This window comes from Dendropsophus ebraccatus, chromosome 8, assembly GCF_027789765.1.
Source record: "Dendropsophus ebraccatus isolate aDenEbr1 chromosome 8, aDenEbr1.pat, whole genome shotgun sequence".
NCBI classification, from domain to species: domain Eukaryota; kingdom Metazoa; phylum Chordata; class Amphibia; order Anura; family Hylidae; genus Dendropsophus; species Dendropsophus ebraccatus.
The window spans coordinates 27,548,733-27,571,240 of NC_091461.1; the positions used below are offsets into that span (position 1 = coordinate 27,548,733).

General features: G+C 42.6%; 1 protein-coding gene across 1 annotated transcript in view; it reads right to left on the reverse strand.

Annotated features, from left to right (window-relative positions):
• The window catches only part of TCERG1L (transcription elongation regulator 1 like), a 176,765-nt gene that overhangs the window by 43,443 nt on the left and 110,814 nt on the right, over window positions 1-22,508 (reverse strand). The window contains exon 5 of the mRNA XM_069980063.1: window positions 14,718-14,834. Within this exon, the coding sequence (XP_069836164.1) occupies window positions 14,718-14,834 (117 nt within the window). The remainder of the gene's footprint in view (window positions 1-14,717; window positions 14,835-22,508) is intronic.

The following is a 22,508-nucleotide window of genomic DNA, read 5'->3' on the forward strand; positions in this document are numbered from 1 at the left end:
ATGCTGTGGATTAAAGTAGAAGTCCGGACATTTTTAAAAACTGGCAGCCAGCAGGGGCAGGGGGTGCCGGGACAAGTGAGCGGTAAGACCAGCCTAGGGATCCCCACCGGGCTCCGGAATCTCCAGCGCTGATACATCACGATCTGGCTAATGGACTGGCCGCTCAGCCAATCAGTGACTTGGGGCTGGATGCCGCTCTAGTCACTGATTGGCTGAGCAGCTCCATCTCTCATTTCTGGCACGGGGAGAGTTAAGTTCTTAATCCTGATCAAATTACCCCCTGCCCCTGCCGACGTCCAGATTTAAAAAATGTCCTGACTTCTCCTTTAAAACCAACATGTGTACTGACCCCTTATCCAAGAGATACCTTGAAGTAAAACTTGAAGGGGTATTGCGGATTATCTACAGAGCAAAAAAAGTTTTATTTCTTCTGCTGATTGGAACTCTACCTCCTCCCTTTGCCCATCTATGCTGATAACTTTCGCAGACGAGAGGAGGGAAGGAGCTGGTGAAACCAAGCCCACATCCAATGTCCAATAACTTCCTAATATAGCTGCAGCACCAGTAACATCATTCAGCTATAGGTCATTGCCCACAACTTGCTCCTCCCCTCTCTTGTCTGTGAAAGTTATTGGCACAAATGGGCAGAGAGAAGAAATGAAGCAACGGGGAGCAGAAGGGGTAGGGTCTTTTCTGTCCTCTGGATAACCCCTTTAAATTAATTTATCCCCAATCCACAGTAAAAGTAATAAGTGTAAGGAAATTATAGCCTTCTCAGTCCTCTGTAATCTCCAGATAGGGGCAGCAACATTTTTCTTTTAAATAGAGGAGTGGGATGGTATGGAGAAAGCAGATTATAGCTGTCACTCTCCCTTCCTCTGATGAGCTGTTTTCTAGAGCCATAAGCCAATGGAGCAAGACGCAAATAGCTCTATATATTGTGTAATGACCATGCCAGGTTACAATGCTCTATGCATCACACCTTACTTTTCTTAGGCAAACAGAATCTAAGTGATGATGCTCTGCCTCACCACTTACACTCGTTACACTATTTGGGCTGGAAATTCTACATTCAACCCAGCAAATTTTCACTAAGCAGACATAGGATCTGATGAAGAGAGGAGACACCCTTGAAATATGTTGTACCTAATAAACCTCCATTAACTATTTTACAAGTTGTCTGTGCACAATCTGTCAGGCTAAACAAGTACCAATACTCATACAGGTTTGCATCATATCTATCACCTATTTTCCCAAAGCAGCCATGTCCAGAAACTTATAGGATAAGTGCATCTCTGCATACAGTATGGTCAAAAGAGGTAAATGGAAATGCTGCGAACATGGCCCACAGAGTATAGAGCCAAATGCAATTTATTTATGTTTCTGTGGAACACAGGATATGACTTGCATTCTGTGCCTTAGTGGCATTGTGCTGACTTTTTCCTTAGCAGTTTCTTTTATTATAAGTATGTATTAATTAACATTGGTCATTGAAATGCTTGCCATCCCATTAGCACATTTGGGGAAATAATGGAGCTTTTGTAGGGGAATGGTAGCATTGTTTCCTATTGACTTTAAAGAAAGAAAAATTCGCTCTTTATCTTTGCTCCATATTTAACTGCAAGAAGAGAAAAGAAAAGCCCGAGAAGTAACACGCCATGAAGTATGTAATACCGCCTTACAGTTCTCATTACCTATTGAATATGTCTCATCAATAGCTTAAAAACATTCACAAAAAACATAGTCCGTGGTTAAGACGTGCAAATAGGCAAATCCAGCAGTGATTATTGGCTTCCATTATAAAACTAGCATTGTGCAATTGGTGACCTTTGTGTGACACTGAAAGGCAAGTGATTGAAATGTAGGTTTTTACCAATGAAAGAAATGTTTCATAGATGTCTGAATTGTGCCATTCCTCTGTTATTCATTGTGGAAATATACAATCAGAGTCAAGTTGGTCCAGAATTGTCAGAAATCCATTGGCACAATCAAATTTGTGGTTCAAAAGTTATCAGAAGTTCATAATCAGATATGAGAGAAGCAGGCGGAAATTAGTTTTGTGAGCTTCGTGATTTTTTTGGTCAAACTTGTTAATATTTGCAAATCGAATCTTAAAGAGGACCTGTCACCCCCCCGTGCCGGGGTGACAGGCTATCGACCCCCCGTTAGAGCCCCCTATACTCACGTGATCCCGCCGGGTCTCGCTTCCTGAGCCGGTCGGGTCACGGAGATATCAGCGCCCGAAGCCCGGCACGCGCGCTGACAGGAGAGTCCGGTGCCCATAGAGAATGATGGAGCATCGGACTCCCCATTCATTCTCTATGGGCATCTGACTCTGCTGTTAGCGCGCGCGCCGGGCTTTGGGCGCTGATATCTCCGTGACCCGATAGGCAAAACTATAGTAGCTACAGTACTCGGACTATTAATGAAGGGCAGATTTGGTAAAGCATGTTGTTGTAAAGGTGACGAAAATCACAATTTAAAAAAAATGTCAATCAGCCAGTCACTCATCCGATTTTCTCCATGGACAGCAGTGGACCTTGGTGGATCAGCGGTGTAATATAATATTTTTCCCAGCACAGGAGCGGAGTGCGACCACCGATTATGTAAAATTAACACGCACAGTTAAGTAATGAAACCCAACTTGTATTAGGCTATGTTCACACAATGTGAGAGATTGGCCATTTCGTGACACGGCCGGGTCATGGAAGAGCCGGTCTCTGAAAAGATCATCTTGGCCGGCCCTGCAGTACTGACCGGATGATCTTTTCGGCCGCAGGGTTCTGTGGGCACATCCGTGCGCACCCGCATCAGAACTCCCCACAGCTCCACAGTGTGCTCTGACCCGGTTTTCTACAGCTGCTATTCACTGAATAGCGGCCGCAGAAAACTGACATGTCAGTTGTTTGCGGCACCGCTAGGGATCCCGGCCGGAGCGTATACCATGTGATTTTATGAAAATATACGTTGTGTGAACAAAGCCTAACACAGTAAGAGTGGAGTCTGAGCACTGATTATGTAAGGCGCATGCTCCATTCACTGATCCCAGTAAATTGGTATAACTCAATAGGAATTTATAGGAACGTACAGTGGCCAGTGAGCACGGCCGGACTGGCCATAGGATCCGGCCCGTCCGTGCCCAGCTACATTCTCTGTCAAAGCATTTTTGCAAAATCGCGGTAAAATTACCGCGATTTTGCGCAAATTCAGCAGCCTGTAATAATGTATATAAGGGGCCATAGCTGATTTCCCTGCTCAGAGGCCATAGAGGGATCATACAGGGTCTTTATCTACCTGCAAGGACCTGATGACATCATGAGGAGGGGGCGGGTCACCTCAGGTCCTTGCAGGTAGATAAAGACCCTGTATGATCCCTGGCCTCTGAGCAGGGGAATCAGCTATGGCCCCTCATATAGCAGCATATCTGGCAGGCAGCACAGTGTGAAGATAAGGAAAGGGTGGGATACATGTATATGGGGGAGGGTAGTACCTGTATATATGGAGCAGTATATGTGAGACTGGGAGCCATATTAGTAAGTGTGAACTACAACTACAGAGCTGCTCTCTGAGGCTGGCACTATTAGGGGTCTCTGAGGCGTGCACTATTAGGGGGTCTCTGAGGCTGGCACTATTAGGGGTCTCTGAGGCGTGCACTATTAAGGGGTCTCTGAGGCTGGCACTATTAGGGGTCTCTGAGGCGTGCACTATTAGGGGTCTCTGAGGCTGGCACTATTAGGGGTCTCTGAGGCTGGCTCTATTAGGGGTCTCTGAGGCTGGCACTATTAGGGGTCTCTGAGGCTGGCTCTATTAGGGGTCTCTGAGGCGTGCACTATTAGGGGTCTCTGAGGCTGGCACTATTAGGGGTCTCTGAGGCTGGCACTATTAGGGGTCTCTGAGGCGTGCACTATTAGGGGTCTCTGAGGCTGGCTCTATTAGGGGTCTCTGAGGCGTGCACTATTAAGGGGTCTCTGAGGCTGGCACTATTAGGGGTCTCTGAGGCTGGCACTATTAAGGGGTCTCTGAGGCTGGCTCTATTAGGGGTCTCTGAGGCTGGCACTATTAAGGGGTCTCTGAGGCTGGCTCTATTAGGGGTCTCTGAGGCGTGCACTATTAAGGGGTCTCTGAGGCTGGCTCTATTAGGGGTCTCTGAGGCTGGCACTATTAAGGGGTCTCTGAGGCTGGCTCTATTAGGGGTCTCTGAGGCGTGCACTATTAGGGGTCTCTGAGGCTGGCTCTATTAGGGGTCTCTGAGGCTGGCACTATTAAGGGGTCTCTGAGGCTGGCTCTATTAGGGGTCTCTGAGGCGTGCACTATTAAGGGGTCTCTGAGGCTGGCTCTATTAGGGGTTTCTGAGGCTGGCACTATTAAGGGGTTTCTGAGGCTGGCTCTATTAGGGGTCTCTGAGGCTGGCACTATTAGGGGTCTCTGAGGCGTGCACTATTAGGGGTCTCTGAGGCTGGCTCTATTAGGGGTCTCTGAGGCTGGCACTATTAAGGGGTCTCTGAGGCTGGCTCTATTAGGGGTCTCTGAGGCTGGCACTATTAAGGGGTCTCTGAGGCTGGCTCTATTAGGGGTCTCTGAGGCTGGCACTATTAAGGGGTCTCTGAGGCTGGCTCTATTAGGGGTCTCTGAGGCTGGCACTATTAGGGGTCTCTGAGGCGTGCACTATTAGGGGTCTCTGAGGCGTGCACTATTAGGGGTCTCTGAGGCGTGCAATATTAAGGGGTCTCTGAGGCTGGCACTATTAAGGGGTCTCTGAGGCTGGCACTATCAGGGGTCTCGGAGGCTGGCACTATTAGGGGTCTCTGAGGCTGGCACTATTAGGGGTCTCTGAGGCTGGCATTATTAGGGGTCTCTGAGGCTGGCACTATTAGGGGTCTCTGAGGCTGGCACTATTAGGGGATTTCTGAGGCTGTTAAAGGGGTCTCTGAGACTATTAAAGGGAACCTGTCACTGGGGACACAGGCATAGAGCCCGCCCGACCCCCCTGGATACTTACCCTTTCCGGCGAGTCCCGCTCCTGGAGCCGGTCCCAGGACGAAGATATCAGCGCCTGAAGCCGTGTGCGCGTGCTGCAGAGATGAGTCCGATGCTCATAGACAATGAATGGAGCCGTCATTCCCGAGACCGGCTCCAGGAGCGGGACTTGCCGGAAAGGGTGAGTATCCGGGGGCTGCGCTGGGGAGTCGAGCGGGCTCTGTGCCCGCGTCCCCAGTGACAGGTTCCCTATAAGGGGTCTCAGGGTGGGTTCACATGTACCGTATCCGCAGCAGATCTCACACTGCGAGTTCGCTGCAAAATCCGCTGCAGACGCGATCCCTGTTATTTTCTGAGATTACATACTCGCAGCGGGATTGTCATCCGGACCCCTTAACCCCCCACCGGCCAGAGCATACATTACCTGCTCCACGCTGCAGCTGCACCTGAGGCTCCTGGTCTCCATAGGTCCTGCTCAGCCAATCAGTGCACAGCCCTGCCGCAGTCACTGATTGGCTGAGAAGGACCTCCAGGAGCCTCAGGTGCAGCTGCAGCATGGAGCAGGTAATCTCTGAAAATGACGGGAATCGCATCCGCAGCGAATATTGCTCTACTGCAGATTCGGTACATGTGAACCCACCCTCAGAGGCTAACAGTATTATTGGGTGTCTGAAGCTGGCAGTATTAGGCGTTCTGAGGCCTTTACTATTAGGGGTTCTCTACAACTGGGGTCCCCATATGTCACCACCACTAAGACAGGCACTAACATATGTGTAGTGTATGCTCTTCTGTTATATAGTTCTGTATTCATTACATGTACTGTTGGTATATAGTCATGTATGCAATATGTCCACTGCTGGTATATAGTTATGTTTGTGGGAGGAGGAAGCGCTGTTTCAATGTTCACCTCAGGCAGCATAAAACCTAAAATTGGCCCTGGCAGCAGGTAGTAAAAGTATAAAATGAAAAGTACTGTAATGTAAGCGTGAAAGATTCTAATATAAGTGTGGAAGCTTCTAATATAAGTGTGGAAGCTGGGCCCCTAGGATTAAAAAAATAAGATTATAATGTTATGAACTACACCTCTCAGCATGCCCTGACAGTGACAGCTATAGACCTTCAGGAACAGCTGGAAGTTTTTCTCCCAACAAAATAAAAAAATATATATATTTTTTAGGAAGAACTATAACTCCCAGCAGTTACTGAAGGTATATAGCTGTCAGGGCATGCTAGGAGTTGTGGTTCACAATCTATGGGGTTGGGTGTTGGATTTTTTATTCATGTAAAATGAATTCTCCAGAACTATGTAACGCGTAACCCCATAGATGGGGAACCACAACTCCCAGTTTGCCCTAACAGCTATAGACCTTCAGGAACTGCTGGGAGTTGTAGTTCTTCCTACAAAATACAGAAGTATGTATTTTATTGTGAGAACTACAACTCCCAGCAGTTCATGAAGGTCTATAACTAGAGATAAGCGAACCGGGTTCGAGTCGATCCGAACCCGAACATTCGGCATTTGGTTAGCGGTGGCTGCTGAAGTTGGATAAAGCTCTAAGGTTGTCTGGAAAACATGGATACAGCCAATGACTATATCCATGTTTTCCACATAGCCTTAGGGCTTTATCCAAGTTCAGCAGCCACCGCTAATCAAATGCCAAAAGTTTGGGTTCGGATCGAATCGAGCATGCTCCAGGTTCGCTCATCTCTATCTATAACCCCTTAGGGACCGGACCGGACCGGATTTCCATTTTTGCGCTTTCATTTTTTCCTCCTTGTGCTTAAAAGGCCATAGCAGTTGTATGTTTTCACCTAGAGACCCAGATGAGACCTTATTTTTTGCGCCACTAATTGTACTTTGCAATGACAGGCTGAATTTTTGCATAAAATATGCTGTGAAACTAGAAAAAAAATAAATGTGTCATGAAATTGAAAAAAAAAAAAAGCATTTTTTTTTTAATTTGGGGAGGTTTACACCGCTCGCCCTGGGGTAAAACTGACTTGTTATATATGTTCCTCAAGTTGTTTACAACTTGATATGTAACATGTATAACTTTTATTTAAAAAAAATTATATATATGTTCCTCAAAATCGCTCTATTCCCAGGCTTATAACACTTTTATTCTTTGGTCTATGGGGCTGTTTGAGGTGTCATTTTTTTGCCATGATCTGTACTTTCTATCTGTACCTTGATTGTGCATATTTGACTTTTTGATTGCTTTTTATTACAATTTTTGGGGGATTTGAGTGGGCCTGTGTACTTTGAAATGCCAGGGCTGATTTTCAGTCCCAGTCCGGCCCTGCCAGTGAGTGGATAATATGAACTGTGTCTTCACTGGTCCCAGTGAATACCTATAGGCACCCAGTAAACTGGACACTTAGTTGGCAGCTACAACAAACAATCATCCACATTCACCTCTCCTATCCTCTCCTCTCTGTCCCTATATCGCTCTGTTAGGGTGGGTTCATACTGAGGAATTCTCGCGGATAAACTCTGCAGAATGTCCGCGCGCCTTTCCGCCGGCTTCATAGATACCATTCTATGGGCCGGCGTATTCCGCTATCCGCCGAAAGAAGCGACATGTCACTACTTTCGGCGGGTAGCGGAATACGCCGGCCCCTAGAATGGTGTCTATGGAGCCGGCGGAAAGGCGAGCGGCCGTGCACGCAGACATACTGCGGAATTCCGCTGAGTTTATCCTCGAGAATTCCTCAGTATGAACCCACCCACAGTCTCTTCCTGCTCTGCTGTAACTGCTTGCTGCCATCCTGCTCTCTCCTCCACACACAGCCGACTGGCCACCTCCTTAACAAACCACCTTATAATCATCTCTATTCATAAGAATGAGATCCAGCGCCTTCAGCTCTGTGCTCAGTACGTTGTCCATGGAGTTGAAGGCACTAGATCCAACTGTTATGAATATGAAATGAGCGAACCTGGAATACGCTCAGGTTTGTCCAAACCCAAACACTCAGCATTTGATTACCGGTGGCTGAAGAAGTTGGATGCTGCCCTATGGCTGTAGGGAGAACATGTATACAGCTTTAGGCCATATGTTAGTTTTCCAGGACTCCAGAGGGCTGCATCCAACTTCTTGGCAATCAATTTCAGAGCATTCCGATTTGGACGAACGTGAGCATGCTCATCGCTCAGGTTCGCTCATCTCTAGTTATGAATTTTTGTTATGTAGTATCACAAGAACAATATTAAAGCATTGAGCAGTGCAACCATACATAATAGTAGGATAGTACTATTATTAGGACCATCTATATAACCATAAGTGAGTCTAAATATTCAGGGAAACACCACTTATAAATACTAATACCTGGATGTTAAAGATATTTAAGGGGCTTTTAACATGAAACAAGAAGTTTTTAATTAAATGCAATAATATAAGTTATAATCCAAACTTATTACCCTCCAGCTGTTGTGAAACTACAATCTCCATTATGTGGCTGTCCAGGCATGATGGGAATTGTAGTTTTGCACCAGTTGGAGAGCTGCTGGTTCCCCATCCCTGCTATAAGGTATTAGCATCATAATCTAACATATAATATATTGAAAACCACTGATCTCCTCTGTGTGATTTATATCATTGCTCTTATGAATTTTATATAATTCCAATGTATTCTACTGCTTTTTCATTTATGATTCTTGGAACTTATTTCCCAAGGGTCTTACATTTGCACATCAAACGTCATACAGTATAAATTCCATGTAGTCAGTGACTTGGGGAATTAAACTTATCTGCTGTTACAATTGTTACGGGAGATAAGAACTTGCCAATTATATCACAGTCAACCTCATTTTACAAGTAATCGTAAAGGTGATAGGTGCCATAACCCTGCTCATGGCAGAAAATCATTATCCTGTCATGGGAACCAATGGGCAACTTTCTTATAGTAGTTTTCTATTATATTAGCTATGTAACAGGTTGCATCAGAAGACAACCTACTGTGATAAAGAAGATCGTCCAACCCATTGGTTCTGAGAAAAATGCAATTGATGACCGGAAATGAAATTTTATGACTTTTATAAAAAATTATATAATTAGAAAAAACTGTGGTTATTAAAGTTTTACTTTCATTATAGCAGAGAGAGGCAAAATTTTCTTTTTCTCAGGAAGATACCCACTGTGGGGGAGGGGGTGACTTTGTAAGGGGTTGATTTTCTTGACTAGTGTAGAGAAAATCTCAGCACTCACCAAGAATTTCTTGACTAGGACACATTTGCTTGTAAGAGGTAATCTTGTAGACTAATATCCCTATTACACAAAGCGATTATCGATCGCATTCGGCCGACACCGACCGTTACAGCTGATAATGACTGTGTAATAGAAGACAACCATCAGCCGACATGCATGATGATGGCTGATCGTTGTCTTTCAACAGGCTGTTATGCCAATGATCAGCCTGTTAACGATCTACCGCCGTCGCTCCAAGCTATAGAAGCGGCGGCAGCAGCAGACTGCCGCTATCTCCTATGGGCTGTCTGGATGATCTGACGATCATCAGGGCAGCCCCCCGCGGCCCTCCCTTTTACTCGCTCCTTTTCGCTCACTGTCGGCGTGTGTAATAATGCTGGCAGTGGGCAGGGGAACGAGGAGCAAGCAAGCACTCACCTGACAGGTCGGCGATTGCTTTCTCTCCACATCGCTCCATGTAATAGGGGCTTAAGACAAACTATTCTAGAAGGTTAATCTGCTAGAGGAGGACAAGCTTCTTGTAAAGGGATAATCTGAATATTCCACTCTGCTTACAGCAGGCACAGCACATTGAGGAGAAAGACCACACTGTCGAGGGGGATTATCTCTGTTAATGCAGTACTTCTACCCTCTCTCTACTCCTCCTGCTTCTTTATAATACACAGGAGTCCTCCAAATATTTCCTGCTCATATAATATAATTTAACATGAATTAATACAGCAGCACAGAGCTCTACTGTGTTTACAGCCCCCCTTGACACACAGGAGATCTTTACATCAAGGTAACTCTAGACCAACTCTAGGCTTTATCTTTTAAAGGGGGTATTCCATGCGGAAAAAAACAATTGATGCCCTATCTACAGGATAGGTCATCAGTCACTGATTGACACCCAGCACACCCATCGATCAGCTGTTTAGCACCCATACTGCACAGTAAACAGTGAAGCTCCATGGACCGCTTTTTTGCATATTCAAATTTTATATGGGGCAATGTATCTATGAGACTGTTGAATGAATACTCCATTGGATTTTCTTTTTTGCTGCTGACCTCCCTGAGCTCAGTGATTGTTGTGTTTTATAGATGTATTTGGCCAAATATTTTATTAACAGCAACTGAAATCTGGGGGATGCCCATATGGAGTGAGGGTTGGGGGTTGGCTTTAAGTGTAGTGTTGATCCAAAATACAAGTATAAAAGGAAAGTACAAGATCCACCAGACTTTTAGTCAAGCTATCTTTCAAGAATGTTTTGACTTAATCGAGATAGAGACAGACATTAAGGATAACTATATAGACCACAGAGAATGTAATCCAGTTAGGAAGGAAACGCAGACTAGCATCTGCATCTGAGATCAATTCCTGTAATTGTATAGGTCACACCATCAGACAGCTTCAGGTTATGAAACACACCAAAATCAATTAGATATCATAAAAAAAGAAAATAGTATAAAACAAACTTATAGCTTGACTTGCAGCCAATAGCTCAGACATACACTTAATGGTGAAGCTATATTCTCTAATGTCATTAGAAATAGAAGGTGTATGCTACTGTTCTATAAAGCTCTTTCCACAATGGGATTGCATTATATTTTAATAGTAAATGTATCAATAGACCTTGCTGTGTGGAGGCCAAAGGAGATTGTTTTTGGCTTCAATTTGGCTTTACATTTAGTGAGTGCAAAAAACAAACTTTAGTGAGTTGAAACTATATTGCAAGTACTGGTAAATTTTATTTTACAATGGAGGCCTAAGGCATCCTTTGGTGGTATTGGGTAAAGAATAAATAAATAAAATAATATATATATATATATATATTTGTTCCCAAAAGGCTCAAGGGAACACAAAAGCATTGGTTCTATTGTGGCAATAATGCTTTGCTGGCACTGTGATACGAATATTTGGACATGGAGAGGAAGAGGAAGGCTTTCCTGGAAGTAAGGGAAGAAGGATAGTGGGGCAGGGCAGTGCTGAATGCCATAATGTATCTTAAGATGGGGCTTGTAGGTATAGGGAATTTTTGTGTCCCACTACATGTTTTGTCTTTTCTTCTTACACCTTCGTAAAAGTGTATCACTCTAGTGTCCCAGGTTAGGACAGGAGGCCGCTGCTCTTCACTCTAAACACTAGATGTCACATTATCACAGCACAGCTGCAGCTAACTGTAGGTCTAGCTACACATACACTTCCCTTTATAGTAACTACATCCCTTTTGTAGTTGGTTAGTGCCTGGCTACAGACCAGGCAGGACATGTATATAGTTGTTCCTGCAGCTAGTTACTCAACCACTATGGGTCACTAGACTAGACCCCTAGGGAAATCAGAGACAAGGGAGTCTCACCCCCTGCCTACGCTGAGGATTTTACTGCTAGAACAGGAAAGTCGACCACCTTTGAGAAAAGGGACAGATAACTCAAGAATGGACCTGCAGTAGAGCACAGTGCAAGTACAGCCGCTCTCTACTGACAAGATGCTCAGCTCTGTTAGGAAGTTTTCTACAAGCCAGCTACACCCAGAGCAGGGATCTGGGACTCGTACTACCTAATAGGACGGAAACCCAACACTCTGGGGTAGAAGGGGGTTTGTTGAGATAACTGGGACTGATACATACATGATGAGTATGAGGATGACTCCAAACACTCTAAAGCGACACTTTACCACATCCCTGCAGAGTGGAGAGTACATTAGGCAAGTGCCCTCCTATTCGGTCCCTGACACCTGTTACAGTTATCTTCTATCAACTCACCCACTTTACTGTTGGATCAGTATTATTGATTTTTTTCACTAACTTCCTTAGCACTGTTTGTCATTGTTTTCCACAAAGTACCTGAGCACTGTTTGTGACTATTTTTAATCTTTAAGTAAAGTTTGAAAGTTGCTTCAACTCTGTTGTCTCTGCGGCCACACTTGCACCTACACCTCACACTTCACCTTAGTCAAAACCAAGATCCAATTGCCGTGTATCCGGGGGTGGGTGTTACAACTTCTGGCCACTGTGACAAGTAGCCTCCAAAACTCCAGAACCCACCAGAAGGCCCAACATCTGTTCCAGCAACCCGGGCCATGGCACATCTGTCTTGTCAAGCTGCATATTCAACCCCAGTCCAACACAGGCTGTTATCTTTTGAGACTTACAGGTAAAGTTCAGGTTCCCCCTTCCTAGTGCGGCTTTTGATTATCACCGATCCCTGTTACAGGTTGGTATCCAATACCAGACACAACCCATAGGCAACAGTAAAATTATTTCCATAAACCAAGCAGACCTTTTTTTTCCTATTCTCATACAACCACTATAAGCCAAAGCTTAAGAAACTAAAAACCAAAAATCTTTGCATTTCTTCCCATTCCAAACTAATCAAACACTTCTACAAGGGTGACTATTATCCAACAACATCAACTGATTTGCATTCTGATAATTAAAGGTCATGGCATCTCTAATATACCTCAGAGTGGAGAACAGACCACAACAAATCCTGTTTTATGATTCCTGTACAGCCATTGACCAGATGTCAAGAAGCAGCGATCATTTCTTTATTGATAATTATCATTAAAAATAATTGTCCGGATCAGTGGCGGGAAGGAGGATTCGTTCAAGATGGAGTCATTAGTTGCATAATCCAGATAAAAAATAACACATTTTACTGAAATGTTTTCAAGTCCTATATGCATAAAACATGTAAATTACCGATTAGATCTGACCCAGATGAGTCAGAAATCTCATTTACATCAACATAAATTGCATTGATAATTACCATAGGCAGAGAGGAAAGCTACACATTTTGGAAAAATACATGAAAAAGCAAATAGTAATTGGCTCAATATAGTGGAACCAATTAAAAAATTGCAAGCACAATACAACAAATGGCATTGGCCCAACAATCAGGAGAATGGTTATACATTTGTATGCCATGCTTTGTAGCGGGCAGCAGATAACAATGATAGGTATTTGTTCTACAGTTCAGGAAGCGTAATGTGTACACATCCACTAATGTATTCATTGGTTGCTCAAAATTTCTATTTCCCAGACACAGACAATTTTAAATAAAGTCGAGTTTTACTTGTTTGCTTAAATTCCTGTAGAAGTTTATCTTATACATTTCAATGAAGGATGCAGGCAAAGTTAATCATAGGCCTTAGGTACTTTAGACTTGATCCCGAGAGGTGCCAGAGGCTCTATGCAGAAAGTTGTGATGTGACATTATAGCACCAAACTATATGATAACTTGCTAGTGCAAACATAGAGTCCTGTAGGCTGAACTGCTCTGTTCACTGTGGAAACAGGGGTAGGTGAGTATTCTAATTATTTATTGGGGGCAGGGATACTTATACTGTGAGACAGTGTGGGGTGTAAGGAGGCAATATAGGCAGACTATGGCATTTTTACTGTGAGATGAGCACTAAGAGGATAATATTAGTAAGTAGAGAGTATTAACGGGGCACTGAAACTTTAAGGAGGGCATGAAGGGAACATTGGTGTACTGTAGAGGCAATAAGGGGCGCAATTACTGTGAGCAGTGCACTGTGCGTGTATGTGTGTGTGTGTGTGTGTGTGTGTGTATGTGTGTTGGGGTGCAAAGCTACTATGCTGGAGTACTGTGTGAAGAGCAAAGGAAAGTACTATTACTGTGTGTGGTTATTAAGTGGGAGGATTACTACTGTGTGGAGCACAAAGTGGGTTGAGGTAAGAGCTTTAGTCACACGTCCTGCAAAGTTTCCCGTGATTGTGGATCTGCAATCATGGATTTCTATTGTGCTATTCCCACATTCCGCTTTTACACTGATCTACAATCCATTCAGTGAAAAAATAGGACATGTCCTAGCACAGATCGTGATTAGCCAAAATTCTATACAATCCATGTTTTTCATTTACATCATGGATATCAGATCTGGGACGTCCGTGAAAAACATGAATCAAATTTAAGCAAACTAGTAACTAAATTTTAACCAGTTTAACATTTTTGCAGGTGTGGATGCACTACGGATCTGAAAGAAGAGAATGGAAAGGAAAGGACTCAAATCAGAGAAGAGGTTACCTGTCAGCCACTGGATGCAACTGCACTGTAATCACTTACACAGTCTGCAGAGCGTCTGTGTATTTACCATTATGTGTCCACTGTATAATGGTAATATTCATGTTTGTATAGTGGTTTTCATTTCGTAACAGTATGGGGATATTATTTCGTTATAATGTGGTGCAAATAAATGTTCCTGGTATGGAGGCATTTTTGGTAATAGCATTGATAAACAGAAACAGGTATAAACTACCTATAGTAACCAATCACAGCTCAGCTTTCATTCTACCAGAGCTGATAGCTTAGCTGTAATTGATTGATATGGGCAGTTTATATCCAAAAAGTTGACTGGAGTCTGTTCACAAAGATTAATTTCTTCTTAGGTTTGATGAGAATCTAAACAGTATAATGGGTAAACAGCAAAAAGTATATAGGTAAAGCCTTAAATCATATCAACTTTTTGTCGATATCCACTATTCTACTAATGGTACGAGGTATAATGCATGGCAGCACAATCATTTTACATACCATTTGATGAATGATCGGCCAAAGTAGTCATGAAGGTTACTGCAGGTGTTGTGGTTAATCTGGCAAACTGAGCTGGCCGCAGAGGAGTGACATGGGCTTCAATTCTTGATGGGTGACCTAGAAATATAACAAAACCAAACAATGACTTTGATATGTAAATGCAGCATGTAAAATTCTAGTGAAAAAAATAAATAAATAAATACATAATTTGACCCAACAACCCTTGTGGTTGTGAATATGGTTTCTACATAGCTAATAGGTCAACCCTCAGCAATTTTTTACTGTATTAAATAACCCTAATTGTGATAATCTGGGAGGACTATAGTCCTCCCATTCCATGTATTACTCTAGTTGTCCGTCTTTGGACATGTCTATATTTTTCTTCTACACTGAGCCCAAAACTGTGCACAATATTCTGTGTTCAGAGTCTTCAGTGCTTTTGAAGAGGCCAAACATCCCTGTCTTCTATGCATCTCTAGGAGGGCTGTCTCATAGAGATGCATGTACTGTAAGTCAGTGTTTTCTACTGTCTGTAGACTTGGGACAGCCAGAGGAGACGTTATGTGGGTCCCAATGGGACCTGAACTCAGAAATAATCCTGCAACCATGCCCTTCCCTCTGTGTCCTCCACTGAGCCTGTATGGAGGATGCAAAAGGAGAGGCATGGTCACATGCTCCTTCATGTTCGGCCATCTTATGAACAGGATCGCTGTTTAGCATAGAGAGCAGGGCAGCACAGCCAGGAGGAAGAAAGTCTGATTTCAGCTCTATGGGGAGCTGCTGTCAGTTAGTGCAGTGAATACATTTACTATTTCACTATAAAGTGGCCAACCCCTTTAAGCACATGTGTAGGTAGGTGTGAGGTCCAAGGTACGATGCAATGAATTTCATAGTTGCCTACAATTTGGAGCCAAGATAACATTTCCCTGTGATCTTGGAAAAGTCTCCTGAGCCCTAAGCTCTAACCTATCCATCATTGTACACCGGGACAGCTATATTACACTTGATAAAATGTTTGGTGTCACAGCAGCCGAAACAGCATGAAAAATAACACGATAATGAAAACGTCATTATTTCATGAATGAATCCTCTCGAACATTTGAGAAAAGTTTTCAGTTCCATTCATTATTAACACAAAGCAGAGAGCCGGTATAATTAATTACAATAACTTCCCAACTACGGAACATTTATCATCTCTGACATTTATATCAATGTTTTAATGTAAATTCCAACTGAGTGTTTTTTTTTTTATTGTAAAGGTAGCCATTAATCATGCTTAGGATTTGCCAAAATGTTAAAGCACATGTATCAGTCCCTGCCTCCCTCCAGCTGAAAAAAAAAAAAAGCTCACAGAACATTTTTAGGTCTCCGGGTTCCTGTTTGCTGTTATGTTTAAGGAGTCGCAAAATCTCTCGTAGCATCAATCACTAAGAAGAAAATGGGAAACCTGTTGCAAATGTGCAAAGACAAAGAGTGCATTGCATGGAGGCAAAGAACTATGATAACCCTCAGCTTTTGTTCTTCTTGTTTGTCAAATATCTTTTGATCGAAAGGCCTAAACTTAAAAGTAGTGATGAGCGAATAGTGAGTTATTCGAATATTCGATATTCGTACGAATATCTTTCGAATATTCGATCCCATTAAAGTCTATGGGAACAAGTATTAGATTAGTGAAAAACATCTATTTGACCATTTAAAGGGTGAAACCGGAAGCTGGGGGATTTGAACACTTATAGAATATTTATCGAATATTCGTGGGATATTCGTACTAATATCGAATATTCAAATATCTCATTATTCGATCGAATATCTATTCGATCGAACAGTATTTGCTCATCACTACTTAAAAGGGGTTATCCAGGCTTAGAAAAATATGTCAGCTTTCTCCCAGAAACAGCACAACCCATGTCCAAAGTTTGGTTGCAGTTTTGCAGCTCAGTACCGTTGAAGGGTTTTTCAAAAGAGCCAGGTAGGAGGTGGTTGAACATAACATGCACCTACCTCTATGGCTCCAGCAATGGGGTCTGCTGTCACCCGCTCCAATAGCTGAGCCCGGACTTCCCGTTTAATTAAGCTGAATTGCAATACTATACCCCTGTGGTGTGACAGGAATGGTGTTGTGGAGTTGTGCTTTTCTTATTCTGGATAACCCCTTTAAAGGGGTCCCGTATCTATCTTGGCGGCTCTTCTGTCCCCTCCAGACAAGAGACAAAGCTTATATTTTACACAATTTATTCAACTTCCATTGAGCAGTGCTGGTTTCTAATAGGTTGAGCATAGATTGCACTGCTATGCTGTTTGCACAATCCATTAATATCAATGGGAGATAAGTAAACTGTAAAATGGCTGCCTCAGTTGTCTTCTGCCTCCTGACCACCTCTTGTGGCGGCAAGCAGTCCAGAAAAGGCCAGGGGGCCTTTGATCTTCCAAAGGTAGGACCCTTATCGTCCGAACATTAATAGAGTATTCTGTGGATAGGCCATAACTGTCCGGATGTGAAAGGTATCTCTGTAATTTGAATAAATTTTACTTTAAAACTTTAGAACTTTAAACATTTTTTAATAATAACAAGCTAGATGAAGTGCACCACTGCAGCAGTCAAACCTATTATTTTACTCTCGTGACCTGTCTGTCTGACCTGTTTTCCCTGTCTGTATTTCTTGTTTTCACCCTTTGGTGAGTTGTCTGGCTTATATCCTGGATCGTTCAGACCCCTAACAATTAAGGTAGCAGTCCAATTCCCCCCCCCCCAGGTCTATTAAAGGCTGTGTGTCAGGGTCTCCAACGCATCTCTATGAGAGCGCTATGATACAGATGCATTGGAGACCCTGACTGCCAGCCTCCTGAGTGGCACCATAGGACCGGAACGAAGCCGCACGACGGTTCACCAATCATCATTGGTAAATATATGTGCCAGCCTCTAGGGGGGGAAGAATTAAAAAAAAACTGGACTCCTACTTTAAAATATCAGACATTTCTCTGTGATATTGCACAAACCTTTTGTGAATGATAGAGCCACTTTTCTAACTTTAGTAGCTTTATTCTACAAATATTTTACCTTTTGATCTGTAAGATAGTTGAATGAACACTTCTTTCCTTCTTCAACGTGAGAAGGACAAGAGAGTGCACTTTTAAACGCATTACAGGACTTCTAATTTTTTTTTCTACTGATGCTTCACCGGTCAGAACATGGTGACCTCACCATCAGTTGACGTACATGACAAAATGTATCTTGAACCCTGAATAAAATTTATAAAGTTCAAATTGGGTCATTTATGTTACTAAACCCAAGAGAAAGAACTATGCAGCATTAAATTACAAACCTCCCAACAGGAGTTAAGGTTGTATTTATAAGCCTTGCCCTTTTCCACTGCGGCAGGTCCCAAACTCTACAGAATCATCTGTTTTTATGCAGACTAACCTTTTTTTTTTTTTTTTTCTTGTGGGCCTATTTTCAGGGAAAGAGCTAGACTGTTGGGAAGTACGGTTTACTGCTTCTCTAAAGTAAATGACTATGACCTTTGTGTAATGTTTGCATATCACTTAGAATAATAATGCATCTCATTACGCGCCCTTTCCTATGAATGGAAAAGTGTAAGGCCACCTTCACAGAATGCAGTTATATTTCAGTCACTGCATATTTTATTATGTTTTCTCTTAATGGAAAACCAGAAAAAGCTTGCAACGAGAGGAGAAATATTAAGGCTTTATAATCCTTATATTTTAGGATTAAGCCCTTGGCTTTCCTAAAAAGACTTTACGTGCCATTAAATTTTTTATCTAGATTGAAAATTCTGTGCTGATAAATTCGATAAAAGAAAACCTAGCTTGCAAATTTGCAATGTTTTGCTTACATTAGGCAGCTGGAAGAAACAAGTTGTCAATGCCGTGTAGATCCCACATAGAGATATACACTTTTAAACTCTTTGTGGCAAAATCTACATTTTTTTTAATCTCAGTCTCTTAAGTTAGGGGTATAGTGGAATCCTGGAAAACATGGATACAGTCATTGTTTACACAACGTAAGTTCCGCGGTAATCATTAGTACGGAACCTAGATTGTGCTGAAGGCTGAAGGAATTCCGGCCGGAGTGTATACACATAGTACACACTCCGGCCGGGATCCCTAGCGGCGCCACGAGAAACTGACATGTCAGTGCACACTATGGAGCGTGCGGTTCCGGCTGCATGCTCCAATGTAAGCAGTGGAGCGTTCTGATGCGGACCGGGTCATGGAACGGCAAGTCTCTTATAACGTCTAAACATAATGTATCTACATGTTTTCCCCAGACTCCCTAGGGCTTTGTCCAACTACTTTAGCCATTTGGGGAGTCCGAGAAAACATGCATAAAGCCTATAGCTTCATCTATGTTTTCCAGAACTCCCCAGGGCTGCATTGCAACTATTGGACCAGAGCTTGCTTGAGTTGTGCTCATCTCTAGTACTTAGGTCTAGTACTTAGTAATCTGACCCATGAGCTTAGGATTCGATGTCACAGTCCTAAGAACTAGTTAGAATTAATGGTAACACACTCCTTATTTTTAGGGGGGTGCTCATATCGGAGAAGCAGTGGAGAAGCGAGCATGCTGGCATGTTAGCTGCTGTGCTGGTAGTTTCTCAAAAACAATTGACAGTTTGCCTATAAAAACTATACCACCAGAAAACTATACCTTGCATAAAGACTTATAGACATGACCAACAATGTGTACACACTGCAACTCTCTAACACAATAGTTTCTGTGGCACCCAACGCACAATGCATGGAGTGCCACAGGAAATATGTAAGTAAACAAGGGACTCTGGTCAGGACACAACTACTCTGTTTACTGAATAGTAATCCAGTGATGCAGAATAGTAAGCCAGTGATGCATCACAGAAAGTACATAAGGAACATGGTCTTCTGACAAAGACAGGTGTCCTTGCTCCTTGCAATGCTTTGCTAAATATGTAGTGTGATTACTATAAAGTTGGCACTGGCTACATCTGTAAGCTTACTGCCAGCAAATGTCTTATGACAGTAGGAGGACGAAGACATAGAGGAACTGGTCCCATCCTTACAATGTCACAGATTCTGCCGATAAGGTGTATAACAGAACTACTGCCCCAACACATATACAATAAACATCTAGAAGCAGATGGCTCCCATCATTATGAAGTGGTGACTCCCAAGTTACTGCATTGAAACTCATATTGAAGTGAGCTGTGCTGCAGTAACCCAGAACCAATCAATGTTAAATGTCTGGAAAAACCCCTTTAAGTGAAGATGGCTTCTGTCAGCCTAAAGTTGATAACCTGTTTAATCCACCTTCCGTGCAGAGCTAGAATTTAATATTTTAATTCTACATCTATGTAACGTAAAGCTAGAAACCCAGGGTTCCCAAAGCAAAGAGAATAAAAGTAATGCTGCTTACATACTTACTATAAATATCAGGAGTGTAGCTACAGGATGGGCAGAGGCAGCGTCCTGCCCTGGTCATGGTGTGTAGGGCACCTTTACCACCTACAGGACCTAGAAAATTGGAGGTCCTGCTAGAGATTTTGCATAGGCGCCAGGGACATCAAGTTACAACACTGGTAAATACAATAGTAAAACAAAACAAAAAAAAAAACATAAGGCATACAATATTGGAGCTATTATGATTTTAGAGGCACTGTGAAAGAAAGGTTATGTGTGCACATTATAAATTCATTATGTTTCTCTATTTGAACAAATTAATCTAATGAATGATAACCATAAAACCATATGAAGCAGGGCAGAATTCATAGTTCTGCTCAACGAGCACCTAAAATACTGTGTTTTATCATTCGCGGCATCTGTTTTTCGCCGGGAGATTATTGCGTAGAATAAAAAAAAAAAGTTCAGTGTGACTTATAAAAAATAGATTGAGAAACAATTTTCTGTGCATAAATTTAATTCTAAGACGCTCTGTACTTACTTCATGCTTTTGAATTTTAAATACACACAATCAGCTGTAATTGTTAAATAAGAGAAGGCAGCGGCTGGAAAACGGATTATGCCATTGACAGGAATTATTGAGCCAGGTGTTAAAGAGAAAAACAGGATCCTTTCATTAGAGAATCAAAAGAAGCGAGGTCAAAGAAGTAAAAAAAATAAAAAAATAATCTGTTATATTATCCACAAAGACGTTTAATTTTCATGTCCCTGGTAAGACGGTCCTGATGAGGATGTCTAATACATTTCATTTAAGTCTTATTTATCATATAAATGGTTATAAAAGAGAACTAATGAGTTTCTTATTTTTTTTTAATGCTGTAGCTACTAAAAAAAAAAAAAAAACTTCCCAGGGGGGCTTATTGGAGGCATGCACTTCTTGTAGTGTTTGTATGTGTGCACTTTACCGCAGCTGCAAAAAAATTAGAAAAAACTAACTGATTGGAATGCTGCAACTTTACTGTAAAATATAGGAAGTGGTTTGGAAGACTTAAAAAAACCTCTATTATCTGCAAATCTGTCACTATCCTATCTCATCTAGGCCACCGGCAGTACGATAGGACTGTCATTAAATCCCTCACCCTGTGTTGACCTTTTCCCAATCTATATAGCACAGCTGACAAGTAAGTTGCAGAATATAGAGGGTGTCAGTCTACTGTGTGTACTCTACTTATGTAAAAACTGATACACTTTATATAGCAAATACGGTGTGCTGCAGTACTTTCAATTGGATATTTGTGTACTGGAGATCCCCAGCACACTGCTGGCACCCGACACTCACTTGAGTGCAGCGTCTTTTGCTTATTACATATATATGATTGGTGAGATTGATGATTAGAAAACCCTTGTGCAATCATGTTCACACATCTGAAAACAGTCTGGCTCGTTACAGAAGCTACAAAACTGACCTTCCTTTGAGCAGATTGAGTTTCTGGAGCATCACATTTGTGGAGTCAATTAAACGCTCAAAATGGCCAGAAAAAGAGAACTTTTATCTGAAACTCGACAGTCTATTCTTATTCTTAGAAATGAAGGCTATTCCATGCGAGAAATTGGTAAGAAATTGAAGATTTCCTACATTGGTGTGTACTACTCCCTTCAGAGGACAGCACAAACAGGCTCTAACCAGAGTATAAAAAGAAGTGGGAGGCCGCGTTGCACAACTAAGCAAGAAGATAAGCACATTAGAGTCTCTAGTTTGCGAAAACAGATGCCTCACAGGTCCCAAACTGGCATCTTCATTAAATAGTACCCGCAAAACACCAGTGTCAGCATCCACAGTGAAGAGGGATGCAGGATTTTGGGCTTCAGGGCAGAATGGCAAAGAAAAAGCCATAACTGAGACTGGCAAATAAAAGAAAAAGATTAAGATGGGCAAAAGAACACAGACATTGGACAGAGGAAGACTGGAAAAAAGTGTTGTGGATGGATGAATCCAAGTTTGAGGTGTTTGGATCACAAAGAAGAACGTTTGTGAGACGCGGAACAAATGAAAAGATGCTGGAAGAATGCCTGACGCCATCTGTTAAGCATGGTGGAGGTAATGTGATGGTCTGGGGTTGCTTTGATGCTGGTAAGGTGGGAGATTTGTACAGAGTAAAAGGGATTCTGAATAAGTAAGGCTATCACTCAATTTTGCAACGCCATGCCATACCCAGTGGGCAGCGCTTGATTGGAGCCAATTTCATCCTACAACAGGACAATGACCCTAAACACACCTCCAAATTGTGCAAGAACTATTTACAGCAGAAGCAGCAGCTGGTATTCTATCATAGGTAATGGAGTGGCCAGCGCAGTCACCAGATCTGAACCCCATTGAGCAGTTGTGGGAGCAGCTTG